The sequence below is a fragment of the Lepisosteus oculatus genome, chromosome 3 (assembly GCF_040954835.1).
Source record: "Lepisosteus oculatus isolate fLepOcu1 chromosome 3, fLepOcu1.hap2, whole genome shotgun sequence".
Lineage (NCBI taxonomy): Eukaryota > Metazoa > Chordata > Actinopteri > Semionotiformes > Lepisosteidae > Lepisosteus > Lepisosteus oculatus.
In genome coordinates, this window is record NC_090698.1 from 1804881 (window position 1) to 1819938 (window position 15058).

The following is a 15058-nucleotide window of genomic DNA, read 5'->3' on the forward strand; positions in this document are numbered from 1 at the left end:
GTACTATTTTGTGTCTGAACAAATTAATCTCATCTCATATTGATCTTGAATAATGTGCTGCCACCAGTATACAGTCTATACAGAGAACACCTGAATACTTTGATGGTTATTTTTATTTTAGCATTTTCTAGATTTCGCAACTGATGGTCAAGAACGAACATTTTCTCCAAATATGTTATAGCTGCCTCTGTGATGGAAAACAACAGAATTTTGTGTCATTTTTCCATATGTTAGCTGTAGGGCACTTGACCAGTTTGCAGATACCTAAGGCACCCTGAGAGCTGTAGACGGACAGTTTAATTTCCCCCAGATCTCCACAGAGAATCCAGACCAGCAGAGAAATGAGCTCAACAAAATGAAATCATTGCCGGTCTCCCCAGCCTTCATCCATCACCTCTTGCCCAGATCCTGCTGAGCCCATGACCTAATGAAGGGAGAAAGCTAAGCGAAGGCAGAGAAAGAGCTCTTTATCACGTGTGTAGACGCCTCCGTGCCTGCTGTGTCTGCGTCTCTGGGGGCCTCGCTGGCTGGAGCGAATCTAATTTACGGCAGCCTGGAAGACGGACGCAGAAGGCTGGCAGGAAGATGGAGGTGCTGTGAGATTTGATCCCGGCCAGAGATTTATGAATGAGCATGCCTTTAGATGACTGGGGGGGGGGGGAATAGATCTTCATATTTTCTGTCAGCTAGGGGAATCGATCACCAGCGTCAGGAGCAGGAGCACGTGGGCGCTCGGCAGCGGAGGACACTGGAATATAAGAGCGCAGAAATGGGAGTGGAGAGAGTTTAATGCGAAAACGATGTGTGGCCACCAGCCTGACGAGGGACGCGGCGGGCAGACCTGGGGCTCGCACCAAACTTTCGCAGCCGGGTGCCTAACCCACCTCTTGTTAGCTTGCTCTTTAACTCAGCGGCTCGACATTCAAATCTACAGCTCGGCGTGAGGCTCTTTTATGAAGGCAGCTCATCTCGAGAGGCTGCTCTCCGCAGTCTGGGATCCATTACACCCGGCGCAGGTAGGCTTTCTGACAGTGCTGTATCCTGGTGGAGCACTGACCTCTGACTACCTCCTTCGATGGCTGTATTCTGAGGCGGAGAAAAAGGATTCCTGAATACATGTTACGAGCGCAAGAGAACCCCACAGAAACACCTGTCTTGGCGTCTGCCCAAGACTGCATACACAGAATAGTAAATTAATATTCAACTCCGCTTCTTGGTCAAATTTATCTGCTGCGTCCAATTCCCTGAAGAGAAATGTGGTGTAAATGAAAGAATCCCCCGAGTGTCTGCAGCGTGTCTCCCCTGCCCGTCCTGCACGCCGGAGAGGCTGATAGCATTCTGGAGCTAATGAGGCCTGTTAGATGGACTGTGAAGCACAGGGACCAGATTCTCTCCCTGCGGCTCCAAATCAATCACGTTGATCAGGACTGACGGGTTGCTACCTTCCTGAGTTTAAACACTGCAAGCCAAATCACTGAAGGTATCGCATACCTCACAGCAGCATCACCAGGGACTGCAACAGAAAATTCACTGTAAGCCTGCCTGTTATTAACTCCCAGTGTTATTAAGAAGAAAGTATTAAGGCCTGCTTTTATTACACCCACATCCGTTTGGGACCTGTGAGGAGTCCGCAGCTGGGGTCTCCAAGCCCGGTCCTGGAGCGTAATTGTCACGGAGCGTCTTTCAGGACCCTGTGCAGACAGTCCAATCCGGAGGGGAGTGAGCAGACACGGGGGGGAGACGAGGAACTGGGCTGGTAGACGAACAGGGGGGCGTGACGAAGGCGCTCGGTGCTCAGGGGGGCGTGGTCCAGGCAAACAGTCCAAAGGGTGTTCGTAGGGAAATCCGTGGGGAGGCAAATGTCCAGAGCTGGGTGGTCCATCCATGACAAACGGAGTTAAAAGCCGGAGCGGGATCTGGCGAAGGCGCTCCCAGCCCCGGACCCAGCTGGTCAGGACGCCGGGGAAAAGGCCTGCCTTCGGACAACCCGGAAAACAGGCAAGCCTTGTGGCATCCATCTTCCAAAGCTGAGCCCGGAACAGTGGGAGCGTCTGGCTTTTAAAGGGGAGGCTGGAACAGGAGGCAGGTGCAGGAGATCAGGTCAAATGCGAAAGAGCCGGAGCCCCCCTTCAGGGAGAGGGATTAGAATCGTGACAATCATGACGACCTCTTTCGTAATTATCTTAATTATTTCATCACCAGCTGGACCCATCCGACTCTGAGGCACCTGCTGTGTTAAAGAGGAACTGCAGTCCCAGTTTCCCACAATGTTTATTGAATATCAGCCACATAATAAATTCACAATCGTGAGCTTTGTGAAAGTACTGTAAGTCGCCATGTTGTTGCAAACTCATATTCTAGTTCCCACGAATTGCGATGTGAAATGACCCTTCCTGCTCACTAGTCACTGTAATGACTAATGTACTGTGATGGACGAGCAGACATTGAGCCACAGAAAGTTTCCGTTGTGATCCGCATGAGGAGGTATTTATTGCCAAAACTCTCGAAGTCGAGAGTAATATTTCTATGGGATTAAAAGAGCTGTATTCACAGGCCTGCTTGTTTAGGATGTGGCCACTTCACGCCACTGGAAGTTTTGTTGCCTCGTTCTGAAGCGCAGAACATGGCAGTGTGTATCCAGGATATTTTTGTGATGTAAACTGGAGATGCTGCAAGTTACTGTGTGCATTTAACTTTCGTTGCGGTTTGAAATGCACTCATCAATGCTGATTCTTTCCAAACTGAAATATGAACGTAGCTTGGCAGTGGAGTATAGGCGAAAGGCTATAAAATACCTTTGGGTGGGTGAGTGGACGTGGCCCCTGGGCTGGGGGTCCATTAAGACTGCAGAACTCTCTTGCACAGCTGCGAATCAGAGGGTATGTTCTGCTCCACGCGACAGGGAGTTTCTACTTCGCTAGCCAGTGTAATATCGCGAGCAAGATTAGCTTTAGCACCTAAAGGGTGAGAGGAAAAGAAATACAGAAATGATCTCTCGGTTCTCTCTCGCTCGTCTCCTCGGCACACACAATAAAAAGATCTTCTCTGTGCAGTGTGGCTGTAAATCTAATTATGCAGATTAATGTCCCATGGAAAGTGTCATTACCTAAATGAACTCAGAGAGGACGAGTTTCAGCACATCAAGCCCTTGATTTCAGTCTAAATGCTAATAGGCATATCTGAAAATATATAGACAGAGCTCTGCCATTTGAGTGTGAGCATTTGAAAGGCCCAGAACAGTGGAACCACGCAGTTTTCTCACTGCACATTCATGACCATGGGATCAACTTCACTCTCCTGCATCAGGCCATACACCACACACAAGCCTGCCATGCACTTGTATGATGTGTGCTCCCTTGAGTTATGTTCACTGTGCAATGCACACATAACAAACACACATTCTCAATATCAAATTATTAAACAGTAGACCCCTGCATTGCAACTTATACAAATATCCATATTGTGGTGTACTGTAGGTACAAGATGGTATTTATTTGCATCTTCTTTTTGAGACATTGGCATTTGCCTGTTCAACGTCATACTATTATTCTTCAATGTATTGCAGTGCTCTGGGGCGTTATGTAAGTTATCTACGTCCCTGACATAAAAAGGAGAAGATCCAGCCTCTGGCCCTTCCAAAAGCTGTTTTCAAGCTTATAAGCAGCAGAAGAGCTTGCTATTTGTTGGGGTGTCATTTGGTGGAGTTTGCATCTGTTACAGCTCCTGCCTCATTAGCAAAGCAAGGTTCATCTGCTGTATCCCCTGGTGGCAGAGAAAATAATTGCATGTATTCAGGAATTTGATCTTAAGGCGACTATTAATTTTTTAATTATATATGATGTACTACCTATGGAGTACTAATACAGTTTGGATTTATATGTTAAGAATGTTTTTTATTTAATTTAAGTTAAAAGAATTGAAACTAAACACGGTGAAATGGCATTTCGCCATTACGCTGCTCACAGCTGGAACCAGCTCCCGAAGGATCTTAGATATGCCCCAACCTTCGCCATTTTTAAATCTAAATCTTAGTTTTATTGTGTTTTTTCATTATTTCTTTTATGATATTTATTTAATTTTCTGTTTTATGGTTTGTATTCGTATAAAGCACTTTGAACTACCTGTGTGTACGGAAATGTGCTGTAGAAATAAATTTGCCTCGCCTTCCCTCACCTTCTCTTTCAGTTCCTCACTCCACTCCTGATTGAGCTTGAAGAATCCCTGAAGCTTTAAGGAGTCTGTAACAAAGGTTCAGGAGGGATAACGACAACCAAGTTCAATCAGACTCGACTGTCGTTAATTAGTATCACTCCTGATGTCACTGCCTCTCCTAAAACACTGTAAATACCTGCATGATCCCCTTCTCTCCCTCACACATCCCTCCTCCACCCCATCTCCCCCTCTGCTGCTGCCCCTCGGTCACTCCTCTCTCTGCGGGGGGTCCTCTGGGCAGGAGGTCGGCCCTCCGCCAAGCGGGTTCAGCCACAATGTCACTCCCCCATCCTTCCACGATGCTTTATTCCTGGGTGTTGTCATTCCGAGTGAATCTGCATGAACACTAGTGCTTGGTGTGTCTCCTGGGGTTCCTCCGTGCTGTGATGAGGGACGTTGGTCAGGGCTTCACGACCCCGATGCCGGCCCTGCTGGCGCCTGTCGCAGCGCGAAGCTGCGGAAATTCCTCAGGGCAGCCCAAGGCCCGGACCACCCTGCAAGCCAGGCAGCAGGGCGCAGGGCTGAGAGACCTGCGCCCCCCCTTAGAAATCCTCCTCCCATTCATGGCAGGTGCGCAGGGAGAGGGAGCTTCCTACATGTTATTGCTGTCCGAGTGCTGTCCGACAGCCTGGGGGGCCGGCTGGGCTGTGTGTCACCCCTCTGGATCACGCACACCCCAGAGGACAGCGAGACTGAGTCACGCGGCCCCCGCTTTGGGCAGGCAGGCGCCTGCCAACAGGCGATGAAGATGAAGGCTCGTTACAACGGGTCTGTGCCGGAGAAGATGGGGAGAAGGAGGCTGATGTACTTCAACAGGGGTGTGAAATCGGAGGTAAATGCGTCTGTTCAGTAAATCCCACACTGCATTGCAAACACAAACTGCTGCCACCCAGATGTCGAAGCCGCCCCTCACCGCAGCACAAAGAGGTCTTACTGAGGGGGCCGCCGAGCCGTGGCTGCAGTCTCCTGTCGGCGGCTGCGCTCCGTGTCCGAGCTCCTGTGCCTCGCGGACGAGAGGTGACACACAGCCCAGCCGTCTGCGCAGGGAGGGAGACGAGCAGCGGGGGGGGGCAGCCTGCGCCCCCGGAGTGGCGAGTGGCCCTCAGAGGGACCCTTGTCAGACGCAGGCAGCCCCTGCACGTCACAAGGCATACAGCTGTGGCAGGGCGTGGGGAGGTAACAGAGCATTGGCTTTCCTTTTGGAGGGTGAGGCTGCGGACCCTGCTGACCCTGGTAAGAGTGTGTGGCATCCTGGCACCCTCTCTCTGCAGCCGTACCGCAGTGATATCGCCCACTGCCAGTCTGCCTCCTTATCTGTGTCTCGCTGCAGGCTGGCTGTGCTTCTAGCGGGGTACACCAAGGTAAACTCAGTAAGGAGCAGCCTGGGCACGTCTGCGAAGAGTTTCGTTCTGCACGTGTGCATCAACCCAGAACGAAAGAGAAGAAGCAGAAACGTAAAAAGACTCGGTCAAAAGGCTCTTGGGCTAAGGTTGCTGTAATGAAACAATGTATAAAGTGCACCGCTGGAAGAAGACGAAATCAAGTTTAATCCCCGTGATTTAATCACGGAGATGCGCCCACCCCACCGCACAGGGCACAAACCAAGGACACTCGTCACGAGCGCTGGGCAGCAGTGGAGTTCTGAAAGTACCCCCCGTTAGCAGCCCAGGGGGTATGCTTTAAAAGCAGAGGCTTCATGTGAATTTTATTTAGGAGCTGGGGGGAGTAACTGGAGGGGGATAGGAGTGGGCCGAGCCTCCCAGGCCCCCAAGCCCACACTGGTGGGCACAAGTGGGCACGCTGACAGGCTTCACATGTGCCCCTGCACAAGCCCCTGTCTGCTGTCCTTGAGCCCAAGAACAATGTGGACGGATTCCTGGATACACTGATGAAATATTAATCACAAAAGCAATACTTTCAAACGCGCCGCACAATTTATTTTGTCCACAAGGCAAAATGTGCCCTGATATTGAAAAAACTAAGCAAAGAGGAACTGACAGAGTAAATTTGATTTTTTTCATCACTTGCTGCATCTTTTCCTCTTTCTCTGTCATTGGCCCCCGAGCTACAGAAGACGGGTTTATCATTTCTGCCAAGACAAGTTTTTATCATGATTTTTGTTGTAGACACCGGGACCTCTGCAGCATGTCAACTCTCACATAGTTCTCTTGGTTTGCAAAGTAGATGTTTATACACATAAAACCAATACCTGCAGCATCGCGTCAGGGAAACTGTTTGAAAGAGAAAGTCTGATCACAGCACAGAACCTAATGCTACTGGCAATTAAATGCAACAGCTTCAAAAGTAGTAATATAAATAACAAAGTGGCATGGTACTGAAATCATGCTTTCAGTAAAACATTTGTAGAGAAAACACATTCTTTTTGCAGAGTGTTCTTCATTAAAATGTGACAAATTAAAGATGATAATGTAGCAGCGATTAAAAGGTAACGCAGCACAATGAGGTAAGGGCCTCTGTTTTGTTGAAATAATTTAATAGCTTTGCAAAGGGGTCACAGATTTGTGGAACAGAAATGAGGTTCTAAGGATTGGAGATGTGGGAGAAATCAGTTTTGCTCTCCTAGGACAAACTAATGGAAACTACCCTAGTTTTTCATTTTTAAGGATTTTAAAAAATCGTTTTGAGATTAAAAAAATAAATCACCTGAGAAGAGTGTATTAACGTGAAGAGGTTTATATACTTTCGTAAACAGAACTTGAAAAAACACGAAGCACGAAGCTCAGTCTCTAGGTTTCGAAGCCTCTGCGTGTGATGTCATGTGTGTTGTGGGGCGACTAATTCCTCTTCGCCGGAATGAAAACCGTGCTGCCTGTCCCCAGAGCGCTGGCAGATGTCACATGGGCGGCAGACGAGCGGGGTGCACGTAGCTAGACTGGAACAACAACCCGCCTGGATGGAGCAGCGGGAGGCTGGTCGGGCTCTTGCGCGGAGGCAGGACGCCGCGGCTCCCAGCTCCGAGCGCAGATGAGAGCTCGCGAGGGAGGACCACCCCAGCCCAGCCGCCCCGAGCTCGCTCGCGGGGCCCCGGCTGCCGGGGCTGGTTGCTAGGGGCAACCGGGAGAGACGGACCCCCCGCACGTGCGGAGCCCCCCCCCCCCGGCTCTCCGAGCAAAAACTCTCTGTCCTGAAGTGGCACAGCGGCCAGGCGCGGCGAAGCGGCTCCTCCTTCCGTTCAGGGCGAAGACGCGCACCATCCCCAGCGCAGCAGGCTTCGGGAGGGACTCGCTCCGCAGACAGAAGTGAGTGCATGCTTCTTATTCGATTACTGGGATGGATTGGGATTAGCAGCTGTGTTCGTATTGCTCTTTTAATGCTGTGCAATCGCAAGACAACTGTTTTGGCCCCCTTGTGAGGCTGCGTGCTCCTTGTTCCCAGCGCGTTTGCGCTGTTCCCCAATTTCTTTAGCAATCGAAAAACAGACTTAAAGGAGTTGAAGAGCCGGAATTACGCAGACGGGGTTCAAACCCAGTGTTTCAAGAACAATGCTGTTTCTGTATAGATATTCCTTACTCTGCTTTCTGCCTGTGCTTGATCATGACTAGAAACATATTTTAATTTATTTGTATTCGTTTATTTTCAAGTAGATGTGTACAGGTATGAGTATACAGTATACAGTATAAATATATGGATACAGACTTTCCTTGGACGATAGACCTTAGAATTACCTGAGGATGTGAGTGGATAATGATGCGGAATTTATAAAACGATAAATTACCCGTGTGTTTAATGGGCGTCCTGTGGATTGCAGGAGGGTGTTGCTTGATTTCTGAAGTGTCAGTCGGGTGCAGACCAGAACGGACTGAACAGGCTTCTGAGTGATACTGGAGATATTTGCTGCAGGTTTTAATTCCTTCATTGTGACCCAGCGGACACACGGCGTCTCGCAGGGTATAGCTGAGGTATCTCAACACGGCCAGCGCTGGTAGGAGTGAGGGTCTTGTTGCCTCTTGCCTGCCGAGATGCGAGAGAGCACATACTGAGCTGCAGGTTAATTGCAGGTCTGCCCACTCTCAAATGCACTAATTAAAATTAGCCAGGTGTAAATTAAGCTTGGGTCAACTTCGCTCTGACACGAATTACCCTGCACTGGAAATGCATGGGATCCGCGCGCCCGATATTAAATTGAGCTAATTAAACCATCTGTCACTCAAGACGCAGCCTTTCGACAAAAGCAGACTCGCGATTTTTTTTGTTGTCTCGAGGTGCTCTCATCTTGATGCTTCTGGGGCGAAAGAGCTCCCAGAGACCCGGCGTTGTACCGATGAAAACAGCGCGGCGGGCGGGACAAGGGGTCGCGCAAACCTGGCAGCTGTGACCCTGCCGTCTCAGCCTGCAGACAGTCTGTTGCTTTGCTGAAATAAGCTTCCTTTTGTCTCACGGGCTTCTGCGACCGCCATCATTCCTCTCCCTCGTGTCGTTGTGCGAGACCCCCGAAAAAGAGCGGCTCTTAGCACGGCCGAACGATTTCCAGGCGCAGCTTGATCGCCGATGTCTGCCTCCCGGGCACCCTTGGGGGCGAAACCAAAAAGGAGTGTGGGACGATTTACATCTATGTTCCTAGTTATAGCTTTGATTTCAGAAAACGTTTTTTTATCGTAATTGTATTGTAATTCTAACGTATTACAACCCCCCAAATTGTGAATTTGAACAGAGAATGCTTTTACGCCCGCTTCAATGTAAGGGCCTGTATAGGAACATTATATATAGATTTTGTCATTCATTTAAAGCTAATTTTAAAGTATCGTTATGAACTGGTAAAATCTCCTAGAGGAGACCTTTTCAACTTGTCTTCCCTGTGGTATAGTCTCCGATACACAATGTCAATGAAATTAAGTTTGATGTTCCAATTAATGTTTCAGTACAAAAATGCCCATGACGTTTCATTTGCGCACTGAGATTCAAAGCTAAATATTGCGTTACAAACACACCCTTGATTGAAAAAAAAAACAAACAAAATGCTGTTGTTGTTATCACAACAAAGCAGCGCAGTCGCCGCATGAACACAATTTAACAATTTTCTTCAAGGCTGTTGCCCAGATGAAGCTGCTGGAACAGCAGATGTCTTTATTGCATTGTAATATGCAACGTTAATGGACATCCAGGGGCACATTTATCTGCGAGACATATTTACTTTAATTTGCTGTGCAAACGGGAGAAGAGAATGACTTGTTCTCCCTGTAGACATCAATGCACCGCCGTGCGGTGGGATAGGTTTATTTTGCAGGTACTGAGAGGTGTGGCTGCAGCAGAGGAGAATTAAATGCTACTGGAAACCGTTGTAAAATGCCAGTGGGTCCACCTGCCTGCCCCGTGCCCCGCGCCCCGCGCGCTGGCAGCAGGCGTTCGGGACCAGAGAGCGATTTCAATTACCGACCCGTCTCCGCGCGGGCCCTGTGCTCCACGTCACAATGGAAAGAAGACCAGCCCCCCCCCTCAAAATCCAGCAAATGAAAGCTTCGTTCTACATGTTTTTTTTAAAAAAAATTCAGCCTGAAAGCGTCCAGTTCAGACGGCTAGTGGCTCATTAAACCGCAATCAGCGCAGCTGTCGGGGATGTACGAGCGCTACCACACCCCCACACCCGGGATCAGTCTCTGGCAGCCGCTTCGAATCCAAAAAGCTGCAGCTCACAAATGATTGAAGCTGCGTGCATTAAAAAAAAAAATACTGGACCCCAGGAACTCGTGAAGCCACGTTAGACTGCTGCAGGGGGTGAAATCTGTTTTAGTGGCTGATTTTGAATTGGCCTTGACCTTAGATTTCCAAATCCATAGACCCCTGGGTTTTGAGTCAGAAGCCTCCAGGCCAAGGGCTTCAGACCTTCCCAGGGAATGGTCTTTTTCCCTGGCAACCAGTCTATTTCTGCCTCCCATTTGCTTTTTATCCTGAGCTACATAAACCCTCCTATGTCTCCTTTTTTGCGTTCCATCAACAAACGTATTGCAGTTCACTGTCTCCTAGGCGGTCCTGCGCAAGCCAGCTTTGTGATTTGCTGTTTCCACAAAGCCCAGATAAACGCAATGGAACAGTGCTGTTTGCTCAGGAAATCACACAAGAGCTGTGCTCCATGGCAGCCTTTTCAGCGCAGCATGGAGATGGGGGTGTCATGCTTTACACCAAGACTCTTCAGAGATACAGACATGTTTGATAGCAACCATCTCCTCACAGATTCCACACGCGCACGAGCTGTTTTCAGGATGAAAAATGTCACGAAATGGGGAGACATATTAAAAAGAAATGTACAGATGTGCACATAATTACACGTGCATAATAAGGTTGATTTATGAGCTCATTATTCTCTGTTATGTTCTAACCTGTCATTCGTTTTTCATCTTTTATGAAGAGAATACTTGTTTCATCACAGCGCACTGATTCCTTCAACATGCACTACACGGCACTGCAGAATTCTAAGAGTTACGTTATGAAATGCTGAAGATCAGCTGATGTGACATTGTTAATCCCTTAAAGCTGATATTGATCTCTAAGCATTTAGACTTCCAACTGTTTTGCTGTGTAAATGACAAATGCCAGCAGCATTGAAACATGACTGTATATCTCTCAGACACTCTCTCCACACTGCACCGCCGGGCTCGTGGCAGACTGATTTACTGTGCTGAGTGCTGTTTCCTTCTTCCTCCAGATTGGGAACAAGCGCCTGAATGGAGAGGGGGATTCAACCCATCCGACTTCTCTGCTCTCTGAAGGGGAACTGGAGGGATACAACGGTGCCGCCGGCTCATGATTAATAAACTGATTTTAAGTTGATCAGGGAAGGAAAAAAAAAACACCAGGCAAGAGGCTTTTCAAAGTTCGAGGACGAAAAGCATGGCAGCAGCTAGGAGGGACAGTCGGGCTGCGGGGGAAGGCACTGAGCTCCCCCCGGCGGAGACGAGGAGCTCCGAACCCGGCTCAGGACAGACGGAGGTGCAGCAGTGCTCAGAGCTGCCACGGGACAGTGGGAAAGCACAGCCGTCTTCATCCGGGACCGAAAGGCTCTTCGGCTCGCTGTGGAAGAGCAGGGGGCTGGGCAAAGTGATGAGTGGCAGGAAGAAGAGGGACAATCCCGTGGGGGCCGGGGAGGCAGGCGGAGGGGACCTGGACCGCGAGCAGGAGGCGGGAAGGCCTGCAGCTCAGTGCCAGCGCGCAGCAGCGGAGGAGTGCCTGCTGTCCCCAGGCCCTGCAGCACCGGGTCCCAGCGAGTTTGACAGCTCGATTCAAGAGGCAGAGGACAAGCACACCAAGAGGCAAGAGGCAGAGGAGGCTTCTGTGGAGCCCAAGCCGTTGAGCCCAGAGGAAGATGCCAAGCCGAAGAAGATGGAGAGATCCGGTGTCCGAGATTTCATCCGGAGACCCGTCTCCAAAATGTTATCGCACAAAAGCACAGACAAGAGGGATCAAGCAGTTGCCAAGGATGGTGGTGCTGGAGCCCAGGAAGATTCTGACAAGACGCGGTCAAGGTCTCTAGACCGGCTGGTGGACTCGGAAGTCTCTGCTGCCTGCACAGACCGGGCCGCTGGACCACACGCAGAAGGGGAAACGCCCAAGGCAGTTCCACACGGAACTGGGCACATGAGACGATGGCACTCCTTCAAGAAGCTGATGGTTCCGAAAACTCTCAAAAGGGCCACAGACAGTGGAGCAGAGCAGGACCCTGATGCAAAAACCTCGGATGTATCAGAAACACAAGACAGGTCAGACCTTGCAGTGCAGAAGAGACGGAGGATGAAGAGATCATGGACGTTCCAAGGGCTCAAGAAAGATCAGTCTTTCTTCAGCAGCCACAACCAAAATGTGCTCAGCAAAGACGCAGCAGAAGGTCATACAGAGGCCTGTCAAAGCGAACCGGCAACATCTGGTGACCCCAGGGCTTTAAAAACTATGGGGGAAGAAATATGCCCTGAGGAAAATGATCCGGACCAAGCGGAAGAGAAGGGGACAGGCACACACAGCCACACGAAATCAATAGACCAGCAAGCCCATGAAGCCTGGGTATCATTTAAAAAACTAGTGATCCTGAAATCAAAGAGAGCCCAAGATGCCACAAATGAGGAAGGAGATGCAGTGACTCCTGCAACAGATGAGCGGGTTGGCCAAGATCTGAACAGGTCAGAAAGGCAGCCTTCAAAAAGGGCCGCTGCCTCTAGAGCTGCGTCCTTGAAAAAATTCATACTCCGCAAAGGGAAGAGCAAAAGCATGGATCTAGGGGACACTCCGGGGAGTCCGAAAGGAGAACAGGACAAGAGCATCAGCTTCACACCTGCAGAAGCTATAGATGAGCAAGGAATGCAAAACCGAAGCACCACAAGCAAAGCCAGCTCTCTAAGTCTAAGTTACGTGGACATGAAACCTACCCACTGCAGTACTGATCAGGAAGAGGATGTAGAATCGGCACCACGTGGAAGCACGTCTGAAAATCCAGTCTCCACAGACAGGGAAGATAGCCATGGAGAGGTTGTGACCAAGAAGACAGCTGCTGATGCAGAAGACACCACTCAAGAGCACGCACAGGACTATACAGACAGGTCACACACTCAAGACCCAAAACTAAAATCCAACACCACAGAACCAACCTTACACAGTGGATCTAAGGAGTCAATGAGAACAAACAATTCTGAAAGCAAAACCCCAGCAAGCCTTAAAGTGTTAAAACTGGCTTCAGCTCAGAACAGCTCAGAAAAGGAAGCTTGTGAAAGTCTGCAAGACACATTACCAGATGGCTCACAGGAAAGTGAGAGGGGGGGCATGGCAACTGAGACGACAGAAGTGAGAAGTTCTCATCAGGCAGGTAAAAGAACCGAAGAAAAGGCCGACGATTTTTCTGTGGACGACACAGACGATGCGACACTCGACCGGGCACCGGACACTGAGGGTGGACTCGACGATCTGGAATCTCTGGAAAGAGCTAAAACTGTTCCCCGAGGACCGCATCAAGCACAAGGAGAATCTGAGGATAGCAAAACATTTTCACGTACTGCTGCCAGCTCGAACGAGGGCCTTTGCTCAGATGACACCACAGCAAAGACACAAATGAAGCTGGGAGGCCAAGTCCCTTCTCCTGCTTGCCCAGCTGTCCAAACCAGCAGTCCAGAAGCAGAACAAACGACACCTGCAGAGGAGGGGGACTCTGTAAAAACCACAGAAGAGGAGCAAACAGCTGGAGGGGCCTGCTGTTCTTCAGAGAGCCCTCAACCAGCCCGCTCTGTGCTTGAGGAGCCACAGATCACAGAGGGTCTAAATGACCAGAAGCTGTCAGGCGACCAAGATACCGGCTCCCGTGACACACTGCAGCACGGGGGTGAGGTCAACCGCAATGGAAATCCACTTCCTGGCCTCCGAGTGACCCAGCCTGACGTCACTGACCCACAGGAGGAGCAGAAAAGGATGTTTTACGAAGCAGCAGCTGCCATCGTCCAGACCGTGGTGAGCGCGGCCACCGAGCAGATCGTCAAGGAGCAGGACCTTCTGGACAATGGGCTTAAAGGCCCCTCCCCCAGCAATAATGACAGCTGCAGCTACCAGGATCTGGATCAGCAGCACTGCAGCTAAGCAGAACTGCTCCCAAACCCTTCTGTCTCCTAATCCTTACGTTTAGGAAAAAGGCAACTCAAAATCTTCAGAAAACTAGGTGGACGTTCGTGTTTTTTTGAGTGATGTGTGTAAAGTGTATTAGTTGACAATATGAGTAATTATTAGTACTACTACAACAGGAGCAGCACAAGTAATAATAGGTTTATCACTATACTACATCTGCTCCTACTGTACTGTAATTAATGGTCATTATTGTAATGCTTTACTTTAAACCATCCTAAATAATCCTTTTCAGATTTTATTTTGGAAGACATTTTATTTTTTAATAATAAATGAAAAAAATAGGATCTGGTCAATGAAGTAGGCATTAAATGCAATTGGTTGTCCGTACAGTCAGAAGAGAAGCCGTTTGCATTTTCAGAAACAATAAGGAATACAGTAATATGCATTGAGTTTCTCTTAATGATATTATGCAATACTGAAAGTAAATACATCTTCACAAGCAATAATGAGAATCGGTATCCAAGTCTTGAACCGGAAAAAGCAAAGAAAAGCATTACTTAGTATTAACCTTGTTCATTAATATCAAAGACAACGCAAATTGTTTCTAATTATTTAAGATAAAAGACTTCATAGTCATCACTCCTACTGTACATCGCAAGTCTTTACATGGTTAAGACGAGGAGCATCTATGACTCAACCTGCCTCACAAGGCATTTCTGGAGCAGCAATATGAAAATTCACATCAACTGTGCATTTGTGTCCAAAAAAATAAATCATTTCAAAAACAAAATGTTGCCGAGTTGTTGCTGAGAAATGTTCAGTTAACAGGAACAGAATTTTGCTTCGTTTTCCTCTTAAAATCCTGACTGGTTCATTGACAAGCATCTCGGTCAAGGAGAGAGGCAACAGAAGGACATACTGTAGCAACATGTTACCCGAGAGAGGGGACAGCATTCATGTGTGAACAGACCATGCACAGACACTCCCTTTGCATGCCTCCCCAGCACATACTGTATCTCCAGCCACAACAGAAAGTAATTTAGCCCGTGAGTGCACAATATTCCCCATGAACATCCATATATTTAATATTCTGTACATTACAATAAACAAGCAATCATTAACAGAAGCACAGCTGGAGAATGAAAGCTTCATTTCACTTGTTTTAAAAGATGGATAATGGGCTTAACAATCATGTTAAAATTTGAAAACACCATAGCTATTCAAGGAAAACCATTTTGTAAATGAAAATGTGGTTTGCACTTTCCCAAAATACCTTTAATGTCATTTTAACTGG

General features: G+C 48.7%; 1 protein-coding gene across 1 annotated transcript; it reads left to right on the top strand.

The window, feature by feature from the left end:
- Positions 1–6761: 6761 nt before the first annotated feature.
- Positions 6762–14554, top strand: LOC102683912 (dentin sialophosphoprotein). The gene is made up of 2 exons (XM_015340892.2): positions 6762–7472; positions 10874–14554. The coding sequence occupies exon 2, from the start codon at positions 11059–11061 to the stop codon at positions 13777–13779; it is 2721 nt and encodes a 906-aa protein (XP_015196378.2). The 5' UTR covers positions 6762–7472; positions 10874–11058; the 3' UTR covers positions 13780–14554.
- Positions 14555–15058: the final 504 nt, after the last annotated feature.

What these genes read in the sequence shown, in the direction of transcription:
- LOC102683912 (XM_015340892.2), top strand. Translation starts at nt 11,059, where the DNA reads ATGGCAGCAGCTAGGAGGGACAGTCGGGCTGCGGGGGAAGGCACTGAG.